Raw genomic sequence first — 19,571 nt, 5'->3', positions numbered from 1 at the left:
TCCACAGGTTTTATGGGCTGCGACTAGGGCGACAATAAGAGGACAACTTATGAGAGACACCGCCCTTGCTAAAACCCAGAGACACTCCCGCCAACAAAAGCTGGAGAGAATTATAGCAACTTGCACCCGCGACTACACCGCGTATCCCTCCCCAGCCATGCACTGTCACCTCGAAAAGACAAAAATTCAACTTAATGCTCTATGTACCTCCCAGGCAAAGGATGAAGGGTAGACATTACGAGCATGAAGAAAAGGCAGACCGACTTAGCAGCCCAACTACGTTAGCAGGAAACCGCGCTAGCCATTCCTGTCATACGAGATGCAGAAGGTAAGCTCTTCAAACACCCAAAGAACATAGCTTGTGCATTTGGGCGCTTCTATCGGACACTTTAAACTCCCAAAACGACAGACTTGCTATGTTTTTTGAGGAGGCCTGTGTACCTAGTCTCAGTGCGCAGGGTTGAGGCCTACTGGGAGGATACATCAGCAAAGAGGAGATAGTACAAGCCATATCCAACTTACCCTACCATAAGGCCCCAGGGGAGGAAAGATTCCCAGTGGAATATTATAAATGGACGGGAGCGGAAACGGTGGACTCTCTATATGAAGCCTTCCGGGGCGCGGAAAGTACAGGGTCCCTGAACCCTATTTCTAATAGGGTGTCCAAAACGGGTCTACCAAAACGGGGGAAGGACACGTTATTGTGCAGCAGCTATCACCCCATTTCCCTCCTCAATGGGCATGTCAAGATATTGGCTGGATTCTTGGCGGCCGCCTCAAAAAGGTTATACCATCCCTTATCCACCACACCCAGGTGAGATTTGTACCCGGGCAGTCTTCTAGGAACCACCTTCATACCCTAGCACCCGCACTCTGGACCACCAGAGACTCTAGATAAGAGGCCATGGCTCTCTCACTTGATGCTGAGAAAACCTTCGATAGGACTGAATGGTGGTATCTCTGAGACCGTGAAGTGCTACGGTTTGAGAGATCCCATCAGAAATGTCAACAGTAAATTAAGATCCCACTGTGGCATAACAAACGGAGTGGGTGGAAACCTATTAGTGAGACCCTTAATGAACCTCAAAACAAGTGGTGATTTAAACAAGGAGGGTTGGACTGGGAGGCACAGAAAAGCCGACAGCGCTGATAAATAGCCCTTTAACTGTGGCAACTGCACAACCCTTCTGTGCCAAGGAAAGAGCAAATAATAATATGTCAGACAAGTGAGCCATTGAGGGATTAATTTGGTTCTCTCCACACCATCCTACAAATCTGGCCCACCTGCTTGCATAAATCGATTTGGTGGAGTGTCGCCTGGCCGATAAAATAACATCCACCACTTCCGGCGGGAGAGAAAAAGCACTCAGATTGCCCCGTTCAATCTCCAGGCATGAAGGTGCAGACTCTGGAGGTGGGGGTGTAGAATCTGCCCCTGCGACTGCGAGAGGAGGTCCACCCTGTAAGGGAGACAGAGCGGAGGGCACAGAGAGAGTTGGAGAAGGTCCGAATACCACACCCTTCTCGGCCAATCCGGGCCTATCAAGATGACCAGGGCCCAGTCTTGGCGGATCTTCCTCAGAACTCGAGGAATAAGGAGTATGGGGGGGAAACGCGTAAAGCAACTGACCCTTCTAGGACATCTGAAACGCATCCCCCAAAGCTCCTTGCACCGGATACTGGAAGCTGCAAAACAATGGGCACTGCGCGTTCTCCTGAGTAGCAAACCGATCTATCTGCGGACACCACCACATCTGGAAGATGTAAAGAACCAGATCCGGATGAAGACGCCACTCGTGGTCGACAGAGATGCGTTGGCTGAGAACATCCGCACGTACATTCAGAACCCCGGCCAAATGATTTTGCCACCAAACAAATCTTGTGGTCCTGAAGCCAGGACCAGAGTTGAAGAGCTTCTCTGCAGAGAAGATACGACCCCACTCCTCCCTGCTTGTTTATATACCACATTGCGGTAGTGTTGTCGGTCAGGACCTGGACTGACTGACCACGAAGGGAAGGGAGAAAGGCCTTGAGAGCCAGACGTACTGCCCGCAATTCCAACAGATTGATGTGAAACTTCTGTTCCACTGGAGACCAAAGGCCTTTGATCTCCAGGTCCCCCAGATGAGCTCCCCACCCTAGAGTGGAAGCATCCGTTACAACTGTGGCCACTGGCGGAGGCAGCGAGAACGGCCTTCCTTGCGACAGGTTGCCGACCGCAGCCCACCACTGAAGATCCACAGCAGTGTCTCTGGAGATCCTGATCGATTCCCCGAGATCTCCTTTGTGCTGAAACCACTGCATGCGGACGCACCACTGAAGAGCCCTCATGTGCCAGCGTGCATGAGTGACCAGCAGTATGCAAGAAGCAAACAGACCGAGCAGACGAAGGACCTTGAGGACTGGAACTACTGCTCCATTTCGAAACATTGGAATCAACGCCTGAATGTCCTGAATTCAATGTTGTGTCCAGTACTGCCCTGGAGTACTGAACAGGAGGCGTTGAGAGGGCTCCAGGTGAGATTTGGGCACATTGATTGAAAAACCCAGGTCGAACAACAACGGAGTTGTCGACTGCAGATGACGCCGCACGAGCTCTGGAGACTTGGCTTTGATCAACCAATCGTCCAGATAGGGAAATACTGCTATCCCTCTTCTTCTGAGCTCTGCCGCAACCACCGCCATCACCTTTGTAAAGACTTGAGGTGCTGAAGTAAGACCAAACGGGAGGACCGCAAACTGATAATGCTGCGACCCCACTACAAACCGGAGATACTTCCTGTGCGATTAGAGGATAGGAATATGGAAGTATGCATCCTGCAAATCGACAGACACCATCCAATCTCCTTCATTCAACGCCAAAAGAACCTGTGATAGGGTCAGCATCTTGAACTTTTCCTGCTTGAGGAACCAATTCAAAATCCTCAGGTCCAGAATTGGTCTCAACCGACCATCCTTTTTGGGGATCAGGAAGTATCTTAAATAACAGCCCTGACCCCTCTCCAGCTCCAGGACCAACTCCACTGCGCCCTTTGACAAAAGGTATAACACCTCCTGTTGTAGTAACAGAAGATGATCGTCCGAAAAGCAGGATGGGCGGGGAGGGAAGGGAGGAGGGAATTCCCGAAAGGGAAGAGCATACCCTTTCCTCACAATGTCGATGACCCAGGAGTCTGATGTTATAAACTCCCACATGGGAAGAAATCGGGCAAGTCTCCCCGCTACCGGAGACACGTGAGCAGGGAGTGGTGGAGGACGAAGGCTGCTTTCCCTGCTGCACCCCCTCCTGAGGAAGAGGCAGAGTGCTGCTGGGTGGCCCCTCTAGTTCGTACTCTACCCCTGCCTCTGAAGGATCTGTAAGGCAGGGATCCTGCAGATTGCTGTGCCGCCTGGAACCTGCCACGAAAGGAGGTGCCACGACAAAACCCCTAAATTTTCTAAAAGATCTAAAGGTAGAGGAAGTAGCTGCTTGAAGTCCCAACGACCTCGCTGTGGATCTGCTCTCTTTGTAGCGTTCAAGGGCAGAATCTGCTTTTGTCCCAAAGAGTTTTTCTCCGTCAAAAGGCAGGTCCAGGAGAGTAGCCTGCACATCCGGGGAGAAACCTGATGAACGCAGCCAAGCCCGTCTCCTCGTCACTATGGATGTACCCATAGCTCTTGCCACGGAGTCCGAGGTGTCCAACCCAGATTGATCACCTGGGTCGCCGCCGCCTGTGTCCGTTAATAGATGCAACACCTCCTGTGGCAATTCAGGATGACCCTTAGCCTCCCCCATAAGGGCATGAATGTAACGCCCCAAAATGCAAGTCGCATTGGTCGACTTCAAGGCCATGCTGCACGAAGAAAAGGCCTTCTTTGCTGCCTGGTCCATTTCCTTGGACTCCCTGCCCGCGGGGTCCGGGGCAATGAACCAGGAGCGGACAGAGAGGAGCACGATGCCTGAACAACCAAACTCTCCGGAGTTGGATGTTTGGAGAGAAAGTCCGGGTCACCTGGAGCCGCACGATAGCGTCTCGCTGCCGCCTTGTTGACAGCTTCTGAAGTCACTGGCTTCTTCCAGATATCTTAAATGGGGTCCAAAAGAGCCTCATTGAAGGACAAGAGAGGCTCCGCCACCGCCGACGCCGGATGCAGCACTTCAGTCAGCAGGTTTGTTTTCACCTCTGCAGCAGGAAGAGGAAAGTCCAAAAAATATGCAGCCTTCCTTACTACCACATGAAATGATGCAGCTTCCTCAGTACACTCCCCTGGGGAAGCGAAATCCCATTCAGGGGAAGTGTCAATGCCACTTGCTGTGTCCAAGCCTTGGAAATCACCCAACGGCTCCAAGATCTCGCCTTCCTCCAAATGTTGTCTGCTATATTCCTCTTCCTCCAGGAGCCGCAAAGCTAATCTCCTGGATCGGAGCCTGGATTCGAGTCCCGGCGTCGGCCGACTCCGAACATCTTCGCCGGCGCCGCTCTTCAGATCCATCCAACGACAGACCCTCCGGCGCCACAGGCAATTTCACTGTAGACTGGATCCGTGGTGAATTCACCGGCGCCGGGACAGCAGATGTCGCCGGCATCACAGGCCTTCTAGGTGACGCCAAGGGCATCGGTGCCGAAGCAGTTCCTGAAGGAAGAAAGGGCATAAAGGGTGTCGGCTTGTAAGGAGGCGGAGCACCCAAGTTAAAGGCCAAAGGACCTGACGGACCTGCATGCCCTCCACCAGGCGCCATGGTGGAAAAGATGTTAAACATTGCATTTAAAAATGCAGCGGGATCCGTACCCGCCGCCTGGAAAGCCGGATAAGCCTGTGGAACCGGCGCTGGCATAGAGGCCGATGATGGACCAGGCATCTCCTGCTCCGGAGAAGCCGCCGGCTCCTGATGAGGCTCAACTTCAAACACGACAAGGGTGAAGTCGGAGAAGCCGGAGTCGTTGGAGGCGGAGTTTTGACGGTCGGGCTAATCTCCCACGTCGGTCGGCGCCGAGCTGAAGGAGATCTGGACCTGGATCGGCCCCTGCTCAATCGGCGCCGAGACTTGTGGCGACGCTGAGAGTCCCCGTGGCGTTGATGAGTCTTCGAAGATGACTCTCTGCAATGACGCCTTTACTTCCTTTTCTTGGAACGGCCCAGGAATAACTTCGCCTCTCTCTCCTTAAGTGCCTTAGGATTCATGCGTTGACACGAGCCGCATGACTCAACCTCATGGTCGGAACTAAGGCACCATAAACTATTTTCATGGGGGTCCGTGACCGACATCCGACCCCCACACTGGTCACTGGTTACAAGGTTTAAAGCCAGATTTTCTCGGCTGAGACATAGTAACACCAAAGTGCAACTGTAGCTCCCTGTTAGCCGCGAAGAAAAACCGTTACTCGAAGGCACGGAAAAAAGGGAACTGACGTCTGCACGTCGACGAGGGCTTCTTATTGCCTGGATGACGTCATACGGCGTCACGTGGAGTCAGGCAATTGTGATGTCATCGTCGACGTGCAGAGCTAGAAGAAAATTTCCAGCGAAGCTGGCGCATGGGGGAAAATTCTTTAGGTGAGGAATCCACAGGTAGGTGTATCTATCAGAAAGGAGGATTCAGGTCAATTCTGTACCTCCACTTTTTTAGTCACCAAAAATACTATCAGTGAGACCAAGTATACCAGATCACATTGTAAACCAGGCTGTCAACACCATGTATGAAAGAAACAAGCTGTTGACCAGCCAATTATTTCCACCTTTCAATTTAGAAATGAATAGCCAAAGATAGATGCAGGACATTAAACTAAAGACCTGGTAGTTCTCTATTGCCATTTATTTTCACAGGAGAGGGAGAAGGTTCCTGTAGCTGTTTCTTTTCGGTAGAGTTAAATGGTATAAACCCACATGCAGTATTGCAGACAGGGAAACAGTGTGAAAATCCGTTGCTTTACCCTTCATAGTGTGAGAACCACCTTTTCAAATTTTGAAAAGAACAAGATGATATTCTGAGCCCAAATAAGAGGTGACAGAATAATGCACTGCATTTAAATCTACAACAGGGGTTTTGCTGCAAACTCATATTAGCAACATATAAGACATATGTATTATGGGATTATTTCATATAACAAATCTAGAGCACTGGATGGGTTAACAAAATGTACAAATATACTTTTCCACCACAATGCAGTCAGATGTTTTTCATACCGATTAATAACCAAATGCGATTACAGAAATATGCAACTGAAATGTTTAAGCAGCACCAATGAGATAGCTTCCAGGGGACTAAAGACATTTTGGGAATAGGAAATCACAAAGGAGACCGAGATGAGCAGGAACATCGAGGGGGGGGAATACAAGTGGTTTATCTTTCAATAACCTTTCATCACATTCATAAAACACAACTGTCAGGAAACAATTATTCTTGAGCACTTACCTTCTGAATAAGAACAAACAGATGATTAAGTTGGTCAGAGTTAAACTTCACAGCAGCTGCAGCAACAATTGTATGAATGTTTTCAATCACTGTGGACGACTGCCCATACTATGTAAAAATGAGTTAGAAGCCTGTTAAATACTTTTAATCCCAACTGACCGACTCCCAAACACACAGGTGGCAGTATCATTTATTTTGGAACATATAAGATACATGGTTTGTGTCATGGTTGCTAACAAAAATTTTTATTTTAGTACTGGAGTGGTTCTAGCTCAATGCACTTACAGACTTGTTGTAAAATGTTCATGTTGTAAATATAAGGTTTTTTGAGTCGCACAAAAAATAATAATTTTCCTATGTACCGTGGCCAGAAGTCCTGAGAACCAAACTTGTCCAACTGTCCAACCACTAAATTTACCCTACACGTAAACAAAATAAAAGACGACTGAGGAAGAAGTGTTCCTGTGTGAGCAATTAAAAAAATAAAAGTAATTTCAAGGGTTCCTTATGGCAGGTTAGTCCTATGGCAATTTTTGACCAGGATAAATTAAACACATTAATTTGTGAATAACCAAATTCCATGCAGGATTTACCAGCTGTGTTTATAAACAACTTTTGCATTGCCTGTCACAGCACCCTGCACTGTTATTTCACATGTGCTAAAAGATGAGAGAATTGCCAGACCTTTTTTCCACATGTTGCTAGTTGCCACCTGAGGTACTGTTCTATGCACAGAGTACCTCAAACAGAAGAAGCATAAGTTACCCTAAGTACATATTGTCCCTTCTAAGGTCAGAATGGGTACACCAATATTCATGTAGTGGATCAGAGCTAGAATGGTGGGGTTAGGAGACATTTAAAATTAAAGTATGATTTGTTGAAGCAATGATCATACCATGCTGACTTTGCAGTTCCTTTAATTGTCTATGCAAGAAAACTATACATGAGAGAGAGAGAGAGAGAGCGCGAGAGAGAGAGAGAGAGAGAGAGAGAGAGAGAGAGAGAGAGAGAGAGAGAGAGAGAGAGAGAGAGAGAGAGAGAGAGAGAGTGTGTGTGTGTGTGTGTGTGTGTGTCTAGAGATGCATTCTGATTACTTAATTATTTTGATGCACACTAGAGACTTCATATTTCTCAGAGTTTGGACATTATTATATTATTCAATGGCAACTTTCATGGCAAATTACTTTTGTAATGCAATTTGTTTGCTGCTGCATCTGCATTTTGCTATTTCTGTATAGTACCTTTAAACTGAGTAATAAACGTCATGGTTTTCTAATTTCAGATCTCAAACTTTTTTAAGTCAGTCTTATCGATTCTATTTTGAAATGCTGTTTTGAACCTGGTCTCCAGGGACACATTGCCTCAGATTTTGAGGATAACACTGTCTCCAATCCATCACCTATTACACAAAGATGTATCTGCTTTACCTCTGAAATCCATGGCAAGTTTCATAATATTGACATTGGGAATGCGTATTTAACCTCTTAGCTGCTGGGCCTCCCCCCACCCCCAGTGCTGAGCCCTTTTTTGGTTATTTGGGGTGGTTCGCGCTTAGGCCTTCATAACTTTTTGTCCCCATAAGCTATCCACGCCAAATTTGCATCCTTTTTTTCCAACATCCTAGGGATTCTAATGGTACCCAGAGTTTGTGGTTTCCCCTGGAGGAGACCAAGAAATTAGCCAAAATACAGTGAAAGTTTCGTTTTTTCCAAAAAAAATGGAAAAAGGGCTCCGAAGAAGGCTTGTGGTATTTTCCCTGAAAATGCCATCAACAAAGGGTTTCTGGTGCTGAAATCAACATCTTCCCACCTTTCAGGAACGGGCAGACTTGAATAAGAAAACCACTTTTTTCAACACAAATTTGGCATTTTACTGGGACATACCCCATTTTTACTATTTTTGGTGCTTTCAGCCTCCTTCCAGTTAGTGACAGGAATGGGTGTGAAACCAATGCTGGATCCCGGACAGCTAAACATTTCTGAAAACTAGACAAAATTCTGAATTCAGCAAGGGGTCATTTGTGTAGATCCTACAAGGTTTTCCTACAGAAAATAACAGCTGAAATAAAAAAAATATTGAAATTGAGCTGAAAACAACAGCCATTTTTCTTTATGTTTTACTCTGTAACTTTTTCCTGCGATGTTAGATTTTTTAAAGCAATATACCGTTATGTCTGCTGGAGTCTTCTGGTTGCGGGGATATAAAGGGCTTGTAGGTTCATCAAGAACCCTAGGCACCCAGAGCCAATAAATGAGCTGCGCCCTGCAGTTGGTTTTCATTCTATACTGGGTATACAGCAATTCATTTGCTGAAATATTAAGAGTGAAAAATAGGTATCAAGAAAACCTTTGCATTTCCAAAATGGGCTCAAGATAAGTTTTTGAGGAGCAGTGGTTATTTGCACATCTCTGAATTCCGGGGTGCCCATACTAGCATGTGAATTGCAGGGCATTTCTCAAATAGACGTCTTTTTTACACACACTCTTATATTTGGAAGGAAAAAATGTAGAGAAAGATAAGGGGCAATAACACTTGTTTTGCTATTCTATGTTCCCCTAAGTCTCCCGATAAAAATGATACCTCACTTGTGTGGGTAGGCCTAGCGCCCGCAACAGGAAATGCTCCAAAACACAACGTGGACACATCCCATTTTTTGACAGAAAACAGAGCTGTTTTTTGCTAAGTGCCTACTTGTAGATTTTGGCCTCTAGCTCAGCCGGCACCTAGGGAAACCTACCAAACCTGTGCATTTTTTAAAACTAGAGACCTAGGGGAATCCAAGATGGAGTGACTTGTGGGGCTCTGACCAGGTTCTGTTACCCAGAATCCTTTGCAAACCTCAAAATGTGGCTAAAAAAAAACATGTTTTCCTCACATTTCGGTGACAGAAAGTTCTGGAATCTGAGAGGAGCCACAAATTTCCTTCCACCCAGCGTTCCCCCAAGTCTCCCGATAAAAATGATACCTCACTTGTGTGGGTAGGCCTGGTGCCCGCGACAGGAATAGATCACACAACGGTCAATATTGGTCCTTACATGAGGCAGCAGTTGACCCTGGGGTGATCCATTCCTGACGCAGGCACTAGGTGTAGGCACTCAAGTGAGGTAGTGTTTTTATCAGGACAGGTGAGGAATCACTGGGTGGTAGGAATTTTGTGGATCCCAGCATATTCCTGTAGTTTGTGTGACAGAAATGTGAGAAAAATAGAGTTTTTATTCAACATTTCAGCTTTGCAGGGTATTCTGGGTAAGAAAACTTTGGGGAATCCACACAAGTCACACCTCTGTGGACTCCCCCGAATGTCTAGTTTCCAGAAGTGATTGGGTTTAGTGTGTTTCTCTATATGGCCGCCGAACCCAGGACCAAAACCAGTTTGTTTTGCAATAGATAATTTTGATGTCTCCACAATACGATTTGGGAGGTGGAATTTGGGGCTGAACTAAATTGGGGAGCTCCCAAGAGAGCACTCTCTCTCTCTCTCTCTGCTTGCCGCCGCATTCACCTGCTCTCTGGGTTGGGCTAACCCACTATTACCCAGTTGCACAGACTGCTTGAGAAGGGACAGCAGGACTGGCCTCATCACCTCCCTCATAATGTGCTGGAAGAGGAGTTATCGAATGGGACTCCTCCGACTGAAAAATCACTCCCAGAGTCTGCGCCATTGTCCTATCCCTCAGATGCTGTCTCAGTATCTGATGTCTCAGTCTCTGATCCTATGTCAGAGCTGTCCTCTATAACCAGAGTGCCGGCAGCAGTCATCCATCAAGATGCCATCTCTGCTATTGGCTAAACTGTTGCTCTAAAACACTAGCCTATGTAGACAGTCACAAAATCGATGTTGTGTGTGAGATACGTGCAACAGTAGAGGCCACCTTACCTGCGCTTCTTCCCTCAATCAGCACGTTCTTTGAAGACACTCAAAAAACACCTTGTCACATACCATTCGTCACAGTCTTTAGGAAGAGCTTCCGTGTCTCCCTGGAGCAAAAAGAAAATATAATAAATCCTCGGGTGCGATGCACCTGAGGATTTATTAACCCCCTCCCTGGTGTCGGCCACTGGTCGTGACCCGCACCAGGGAGGTAGTGCGGGCGTCGGCCAGTGGCCGACACCCGCATTGAAGAGGTTAAGTTATTCATTTGTTCAGGCCACATGGGCTTAAGCTCTTTACTCGGGCTGTATATTCAAGTTCTTCATGGTGCAACTGTCCCCCAGCCACCATCTTTGCTATGACCTGAGGTTTTCTACTGGTCAGCAAGATAACGTGTAACTGACAGTATTGCCTCATGGGTACAATTTCCGATCTTCAAGTAAATATATGCTTAAAAACAAGACAATGCTGTTGCAGAATTTATGCTTGCATCTCTTAGAACCAGCAGTTTCTTTAAGAAGGTGAGCCAATTTCAGACGTTTTGTTAAGTGCAGGGGCTAATAAAAAGAGAACTCTTTACAAATGGCAGAAGCCAAATTCACCACAAACAGGTGCAGACAAGTGGAATCTCCTAATGGAGACTAACAGCATAAAACAGCTTGAAAGATGTAATACACACAATTTGACCTGCTTTTTGCAGGCTCACCAGTTTCCCTTCAGAAGGGCTGCCCCAGTAAAATATATAAACTGGTAGTTACTACAATGCTGGTTTAAGAGGAATAGCCTCTTGAAGTATACATGATACAGAAGCGGGACAAATTAGAAGCTCTTTTTAACATAAAAAGATCATGAGTTCCCATTTCAGGAGGGGATAACAAGGCATGACAGAGGGAGGTCCAACTTTGCATGTGACACTGTCCTGAACTAACTAGCATGAACGTTTAGGGGTTGCTATGTGACTGATGCAACTTACCTTATGGGCGGGGTGGGGGAAGGGATACTCGCCAGGTGTGAGGACTCTTATTGTGGGGGGCAGATAAAGCTGCTCACCAGAACAAGGGGGTATTTGTGGGGGCTGTAAATGTGAGACATTAAACAAGGCACAGCTTAAAATTGGAGTATAGTGGTTATTGGACAGATCATCTTGACTATTGGAAAATACCATTTATAGTTTGGCTTGCATTTCTGAGAGATGCCCTTTACCCAAGCTTCTCAATAAATAACCATATATTGTCAACCACTTTGTGATGGGAAGTCTGTTGATAGTTATAAGTTTCATAGGCTCAGGAACGTCTTTAGTGTGAGGACTAGCACAACATGTGCAGTTTTTATCATCTAATCCATTCATCACTGTGGGAGGTGTTAAAAAAGCTGTGGTGCTAATAAGTTCTCCAAATGAAAAAATAATCACCCACTCTCCACCACTGGTAACTTCTTGGTAGACACTGGTTGGGGATAGAAGCTGGATGAATAATGTAGTTGTCTAGTTGCCAGATAAGCTTCCCAGCCCTACCGGCTTGCTAGCAGTACCTCATCCAGACACAAAGGGTGAAGATGATTTGTGGTAGTCTAGCGTATGACACTCTAGTGATTTCTCAGGGGAGTTGTGGTGAACAAGCTACTCTCTACTCTCATCAGCAAACAGTTTCATACACACAAAGAGGCAAAGAGGGAGATGCCAAATGGTTGTCCATAGATTTATTGAAAAGACCGCAATCTACGATAAAATGAATGAGCTACAATAAGGAGGATAATGAGACACAGCAAAATTAGGATTGTGAAAATCAGTGATGTAAATATAAACAACCCCATCATATCGCAATGAGCATAGACAAATGATTCCTACCTAATCTAATCTCTACCCTATAGTGAGAGCATGTCATGTTAGCCCAATCAGTCCATTCTGAGTCTATGAGGGACGTACCTACCCCATTACTTTGGCACAAGTGTCTGTTCTGGTCAACCCTGGGGCAAGGAACATGATGAAACAAATGTCATACTTAACAATGATAATGCGTTAGCTGAATGACAACTAATTAGGAAAATAAAACACTACAGCAGAAAGCAGGCTATTCTAAAATGAATTAAGAGGCATACATGAAAACAGAGCATGTTATCTAGGTAAAAGGGCACAGGCCACAGCCATCAGCTAAGCAAAAACATATGCACCAGAATAAGACTAAAATGGACTCACAATACCATCCCCATTGCCTAAACAGGAGTGCCAAGTCCAAACTTAAAGTCTAAAAACGTTGTACACTAAAACATATCTAAATCAAACCTAGAAGAGAAAAAAATATGTCTACCTCGACAAGCAAAGTAGGCCAATAAACAGACTAAATTAAAAGGCAATTCAATATCATACTTTGGAATTTGAAAAACGCCAATGGTCATTTACTAACAGTAATTATGATATCCAGAATATCTCCAATGTCATCAATGGAGACTAAGAACAAAACTGGCTCCACTTTGTCAACCAACACGTTAGCAGAAGGATCCATGGAGCAGAAATGTGCAAAAACCCCAGTCAGAGAATAAACTGCAAGGGCAGCACTCTCCATTGCACCAGATGTTGTTGGAGCCAGCAGATTCACAAGTGGCGACTCATAAGATGTCTCACGTATCAACCTCAGTCTCAATGGGCATGTCCATGAATGAACCCTCATCAAGAACATCAACAGATCCTTTTCCAAAGAAGGTACAGTCTGCACTGCAAGACACACCACATGCAATGGAAAACCGGTTGCAAGCACTTTAGAAATGGTTGGAATGACAATGACCAATTCAGCTCCTGTTCCTCAAGCAAGGAAGCTCAGAAGAACTGTATCATGTGTTCACGGCACAGCTGGGCTCGTGGTATCTCAATTATTCCGCTTTGTTGCGACTGAACAGACACTGCGTATCAGAAATAGCAGCAGCAAAATACTGCCAATCAGTGGCAAAGGTATCGAGAATCCATCAAAGATACTCAAAAAGAGTAAGTAAGCAGGGTATCAGAAAGTAGGGTTAATGAAAAATAAGTTGGTGATCCACAAATACTGATACAAATCAATACAGGACATTGTAGAAATTGCTTTTGGAAGGAGGCTCGGGCAATATTCATAGTTGCCCTCTCAAATACATAACACTGTTTTTGATCCAAGCTTGTGGTTTGGGTCCCTATGTGAATTTATTGTCTACTGCCATTCCAGCTGGTGCAAATGTTCCCGATTCGAGAAAAGGTGTGGAAATTACCCCAATATATAAAAAGGGGGAAAGGAATAACCCCTGGAACTGCAAGGCAATCAGCTTGACTAACAATTTACAGAAGGTTTTTAGCAGACAAATCTTGTAGAGAGTTCAGGATTGGTTGCAGGAATCTCAGATCTTATACCACCTCCCAGCTGGATTTAGGGACAAGATAAGTACCATGGACCAAGTCTTCCAATCTGCATTACTGTTATGGTAGGCTGCTGTTCTGAACAGAGAACATCTATAGGTGACATTCATAGATCTAACAGCAGCTTTTGATCTGGATCCATGAGCCATCTTGTGGAAGGTCTTGAGTAGTATGAACATGTTGACTAACCTACTGAAGATGATAACCTGCCTTTGTAATGACAACTATGTCAAAATCAGATAGTGGTGGAAGAGAGAGTTGACACACCAGATAGAGACAAAGAGAGGGGTCCATCAAGGTTGGCTGTTTGCCCCAACCTTGTGTATTAACAAGGTGATTAATTCCTTGTAAGACTCCCAAAACTGTTTGATCAGAAAATTCTTGCACTGTTTTTTTTTTTGTGCAGATGACACTCCTATTATCACGGATACCAATGGACTTACAAACTCTTCTCAACCAATTTGCCATCTTGGGTAATGAGAGGAGCAGGAGCTCCATGAACCTAAACTGGCGTGGCCATCTGGGAGCTATCAATATTAGTCGGCAAGTTTCCCTCTTCATCTTCTGAAGAATTCTCGGGATTAGCGGAAGCGGGGGGAAAAGCGCAGGCATAGATTCCTTACCATTTGATCAAAAGTGCATTCCCCTTTGACCCTCTTTGTGGTTGCCAGCTTGCGAAGTATTGATATTTTTTGTTCTCTTGTTGCAAATAGGTCCAGACTTGGCTTGCCCCAGCGAAGAAAGAGGCGTCTGAGAGGTGCCTGGTTGAGCTCCCACACGTGGCAGGTCGTTGATGTTCTGCTTAATGAGTCTGCCAAGGTGTTGGATATTCCTGGGACGTGTTCTGCTCTGAGAGTTGTGTGATGATGAATTGCCCAATACCACAGCTCCTGTGCTTGGAGAGACAGTGTTGGTGATCTTGTATCTCCCTGCTTGTTGAGGTAACGCATAACTGCGGTGTTGTCGGTTTGGATCAAAACCGATGAGCCTCTGATCTTGGTGAGGAATGCTTTCACCACCAGGAACACTGCTTTTAATTCCAACATGTTGATGTGTAGCACTGCTTCCTGGATGTTCCATCTCCCGCTCACTGTTAGGTGTTCGCCTCAACCCTCCAGAGACGAGTCTGTTGTCAGAACATGTACTGGTTTCTGATTCAGAAAAGAGAGACTCTGAGATGTGAGGGGTCTTCCTCCACCATTCCATGGCTTGTTTCGTTGGTGGGGTTATTTGGACAATATCGTCGAAAGATTTGCTTATCTGCTTCCACTGACTGTCTAGCTGTTGCTGAAGTGTTCTCATGTGAAGACAGCGGTTTGGTATCAACGGAATGCACAAGGAGAGCATCCCCAGAAAAGATTTGTAAGTCCGGACAGAAGTCAACTTTCTTTTGCTGAGGCGGACCGCTTGACTTCAATTTCTCTTCTGCCTGTCCCGGGAGGCAAAAGCTTTTGCTCGCTCCGTATCTAATACGGCTCCCAGAAAGGTGATGTGGTCTGACTGTATTAGGTGAGACTTTGGGTATTTGACTGATAGGCCCAACCTTTGGAAGAGGGACAGACACGTTGCTGTATCCCTGGCTGCCCTGGATGCTGTTTGTGCTTTTATTAGCCAATCATCCAATTATGGAAACACCTGGATTCCCATTTTCCTGAGGTGGGCTGCCAGCGGAGCTAAGACCTTGGTAAAAACTCGAGGAACTGGTCTGAGGCCGAATGGTAACACTCTGAACTGGTAGTGGGTGCCTGCAACCCTGAAGCGTAAGAATTTCCTGTAACTGGGATGGATAGGGATGTGGAAGTATGCGTCTTGGAGGTCCAAGGCCGTCATAAAATCTTCTTGGTTGAATAATCATATTACAACCTGGAGAGTGATAATCCGAAATGACTGTTTTTTCAGGGATTTGTTCAAACATAGAAGGTCTAAGATAGGTCGCCAGTCTCCTGTCTTTTTCCGTATGAGGAAGGAGCGAGAGTAGAAGCCGGTTCCCCTCTGAGACTTTGGTACGATCTCTATTGCTCCCTTATAATATTGGCAATTTGTACCAGGAGCTCTTTTAGGTGGGCAATATCCTGTGGTGAATCTATCGGTGGTGGCATAGAGGGGAATTGTGTTTGTGTTTGGTAATCATCCCATTCATTGAGGAGTGACTCAGTTTCCTGTATCTCGCCCTCTTCTTGTTCATCTTCGAAGAGGGGGGATTCGTTACCATGACGTGACAATGGAGTTGACATCGGTATTTGAGAGTCTGAGGGTTGGTTGGGAGGACTCAACGGCATTTGCGGATGCTGCAAATGAGTGGTTGATCCCGCTGGCGGGAATCTGGAATAATAATCTTGCATTGCATGTTGTAGATTTGAAATTAATGATACTGGCATCTGGACTGTTGGCTCGTGCTGCTGCTCTTGGGCGTCTGAGTGCTGCTGTTCTCTAAATGAGTGCCGCACATATACTTGTTCGCTCTCCTCTTCTTCCTCTTGACATTTTATTCTTAGGTCTGAAGGACTACGCGCCACTGGAAACAGACCATCATCTGAGTAGTTTTCTCAGTCGTCCTCATCAAAAAGATGTTAGGAGGTGCAGGTGATACTTTACTAGGGGAGGTATGTGAAGGTAGTAATGTTTGTTGAGTGGATTTACATCGTATTGCTAAACTCCCTAAGGGCAAAAGGGAAGATCCTGAGCAGAGCTCAGGGACACTCCCTTACACATGACATGTGGTAGAAAATCTGAGAGACTGAGCCTCTGTGCTGAGAGGTCTAAAGGGTGCTCTCGCCCGATTGGCTGTACTTTTGGTCTTTTATAATAGTACTAATAAGCTGTAAAAGTGAATGTATTTTTCCATTGATTAAAATGTTTAAAATTTTATCTTTTGCTTTCTATGTACTGTTGGACTCCCACTTCGAAGACTGGGAATGATTCAAGCGTGTGAATCTGTGAAAGATACCCCAATACTGGAGAAATCAACTTCCCGTAAGACCAAATTTATGGTATTCAAGCCACATAGGACATTCTGAGGAAAACTGAGATGGGGGAAATTCATACTGGACTTTGATTATCTAGAGGTCAGGTTGGCCAGGTAGCAATCTTGGTCACAGCAGATTACTATAAGGAGCTGGATGACCTTGCATCAGAGATTCTGCCATAACAATATTACTAAAGTGTTCATCCTATCAACCAGTAGCAGACATATATCAAGCCAAAGGTCTGGGTGCTACTTGGTATTGTGCAGAACTGTGGCATAAATACAACCTTAACCAGTTTAGTTAAAACAGAAAATAGGTTTATAAGTTCTATGTTAAATATGCCAAAAAGCGGCCCTTTGACTTCCCTACTTCCAGACCTAGGGCAGAGGAACACAGCACTTCACTTTTCTGCGTCCTTATTTTATTGGGTGAGATTATGGTATAATAACTAGCTTGAGCATTATAGGAACACTTTCATGGGACTAAAAGCATTGCATTGAGAGTGTAAATTATCTTGGTCTGGATATGTAAAATCTTCATTTTACCAACTGATCCTGAAGGAAATTGAGGAAGCTCCCCAGAATTTATTATCTTTGGTAAAATCAAGATATTGGTCTTTATAAGTATGACAAGCGGATTGTGGAGCCACGAAAGGGTAGTCTGGTGGGGAAATTTGTTGCAAACAAAGGTACATTGTTGTCTGAACTCTTCCTAGACTGAACTCTTCCTAGACAGTACTGAGCCTTCCAAAGCCAGAACATTGTATGTAAAATTTAGAACAGGGATCTAGCCAATAAATAGTATCTAAAGTACATGGGGAATATCACCTATGGCTCTGGAGATGTGCCCTATCTGCAATACTCAAACTGAAACAGATGCTCAATAGCTTTTCTTCGGTATGTCATAACATCATATCAGGAGAAATGGATACGTCCAATCTGCCTTAATTTGGTTATAAAACTATTGCACTCAGGATTTTGAAAACTGGTAATTTATTGTTTTTGCTTTACTGAAATTTTTATATTCTGGTTTGCCAATAAGGTATCGCCTATGTGGGCAACCTTAAGAAAAGTCTGATGTGTACTGATTCGTCTAAAGGATCTTTGATTTTAATGGAACTGATTTAACCTGTGTATTATTACAGTGATGTGGACAATTTTTTGATAATCTTGATTTAAGATGATTTGTCTATATTGATTTTTTTTTCATTTTAATGGGATTGGATTTATATTTGAACATGATGTATACATCATTGCTAATCACATCTGCTTTTGTTTTGTATGTTTTATGGGGTGAGGGAGGTTTCACGAAGATATACAAATTTACTACCACTACATAACACTGTCCTGCTTTTATTCCATGATTGTATCCAGGGTCACCGGAATTATGTGACTCTGCGACCACAGCAGTTTTTGCATAATTATGGATATGCTGCATATGCCACGCAATCCATCATCTGATGCATAATCTGCTGATAACGAAAACAAAATTCTAGCTCAAATGGTAAATAATTTGTAAAATCGCAGTAACATGTGTTTGCATGCAGTGTAAAGTCCTTCACAAAGGTTGACTTCTCACCTTTCTGTTGCCTATTGATATGTTGGGGTGTTAAATTGAGATGCTACCTATGCCGCACAGACAGTGTTAGCAAGTGCAAAACTCATAAAATAATGAGGTAAAACTATCAGAAAATCTGCGGCATTGCACGCATAATTAGCTTTTTCTTGCTGCATAATTTAGTCAACACTGACGCGTAATTTGTCAGTCTCCCGCTGCATAATTCCAATGGCCCTGGTTAATTCCCATTAAGACTGGAGGCTCTAGTGGGGCCATGATTAGTTTACCTAGAAATTACACGGAGTTAATTAAAGAGTACATTTGATTAATTAACAAAACTGATTTTAAAAATAAGTCTTAAAATAGCAGTCTTAATATAGCATTCCTAAAGGGAATGGTGTCCCTGCTGGCAAAAATGAAGAATAGTTTATTGTCTTTAAATCCTTACAGTCTTTCTATAGGGTATTCGTGAATTGGACACAATTATTCCTATAATCATATGGTCAGTGGAGCAGTAATTCATCTGCCTCCTTAGCATGGAAGAGAATAGTGGATTGTGGCAAAGAATACATTTTCCTTGCTTTTGGGAGTGATAGGGAGAAGAAAATAAGTATAAATATTGATGAAAAAAATCATTTTACACAATCATGGACAAAACTGTAACCATGTTACTAATAAGACACCCACTAAGACCTATCATTTAATTCTTCAGGGGGTAGGAGTTACCTCCTATCAACCACAGATAGTGAGTTTGTCCAGTGGAGGGGAAGGGGTGAGTCTTCTGAATTATCTTAAGAAAAAAACTCAAGCCATTACAATATCATGTAAGCACAACAAAGTAAAAAGTGTAATCTGACCAGAGGCAAGATCAATTCTATTACTGTTTCCGACTAAGGAACAGTCAATACGTTAAGGTAATTTTGCAATCTCACACAAGCTAATCATGACATTTCAGGTGTTAAAGTTGCTAGAATAAGAAACTTAAAGTGGGTATATCTGTCCATTCTGCAATAATTAACAGTTGAGTTACTGTTTTATTTTCAGCTGATGACATGCTTCACCCCACAACATAATTATTTTATGCCTATGGAATAACTAATACAGTTTAGACAAAACATCTGTCTACTCATGATGTCTACTCTGTTTGAAAACTTAAAATGAGACAGAAGTCTTTGACTTAAAACTACAGACTGTGTGTGTGCAAACGCAATATCCATCTACCTTGATGACGGCCCCAACAACCCATAACTCAAGTGAGTTATTGTGAGTTTCAGGCCCCAATAGCAATGTTGAGCCATCCATCAATTCCATGGTTATTGTGATTTCTAATGGGGTCGCATGGATGGTAAAGGCAGAGTTGTTTTTAGTTCCACACTTAATTCAAGCTGACACAAAGAGAAAGAA

General features: G+C 44.4%; 1 protein-coding gene across 2 annotated transcripts in view; it reads right to left on the bottom strand.

The window, feature by feature from the left end:
• USP24 (ubiquitin specific peptidase 24) overlaps nucleotides 1-19,571 on the bottom strand; it is a 1,409,949-nt gene that overhangs the window by 1,234,800 nt on the left and 155,578 nt on the right. For both annotated transcript variants that reach the window (XM_069232604.1, XM_069232603.1), the window contains exon 13: nucleotides 6,395-6,502. In XM_069232604.1, the coding sequence (XP_069088705.1) occupies nucleotides 6,395-6,502 (108 nt within the window). The remainder of the gene's footprint in view (nucleotides 1-6,394; nucleotides 6,503-19,571) is intronic.

Source organism: Pleurodeles waltl, chromosome 4_2 (assembly GCF_031143425.1).
Source record: "Pleurodeles waltl isolate 20211129_DDA chromosome 4_2, aPleWal1.hap1.20221129, whole genome shotgun sequence".
Classification (NCBI taxonomy): domain Eukaryota; kingdom Metazoa; phylum Chordata; class Amphibia; order Caudata; family Salamandridae; genus Pleurodeles; species Pleurodeles waltl.
Note: the sequence above shows the minus strand (reverse complement) of the source record. Positions and strands in the feature narration are given on the sequence as shown.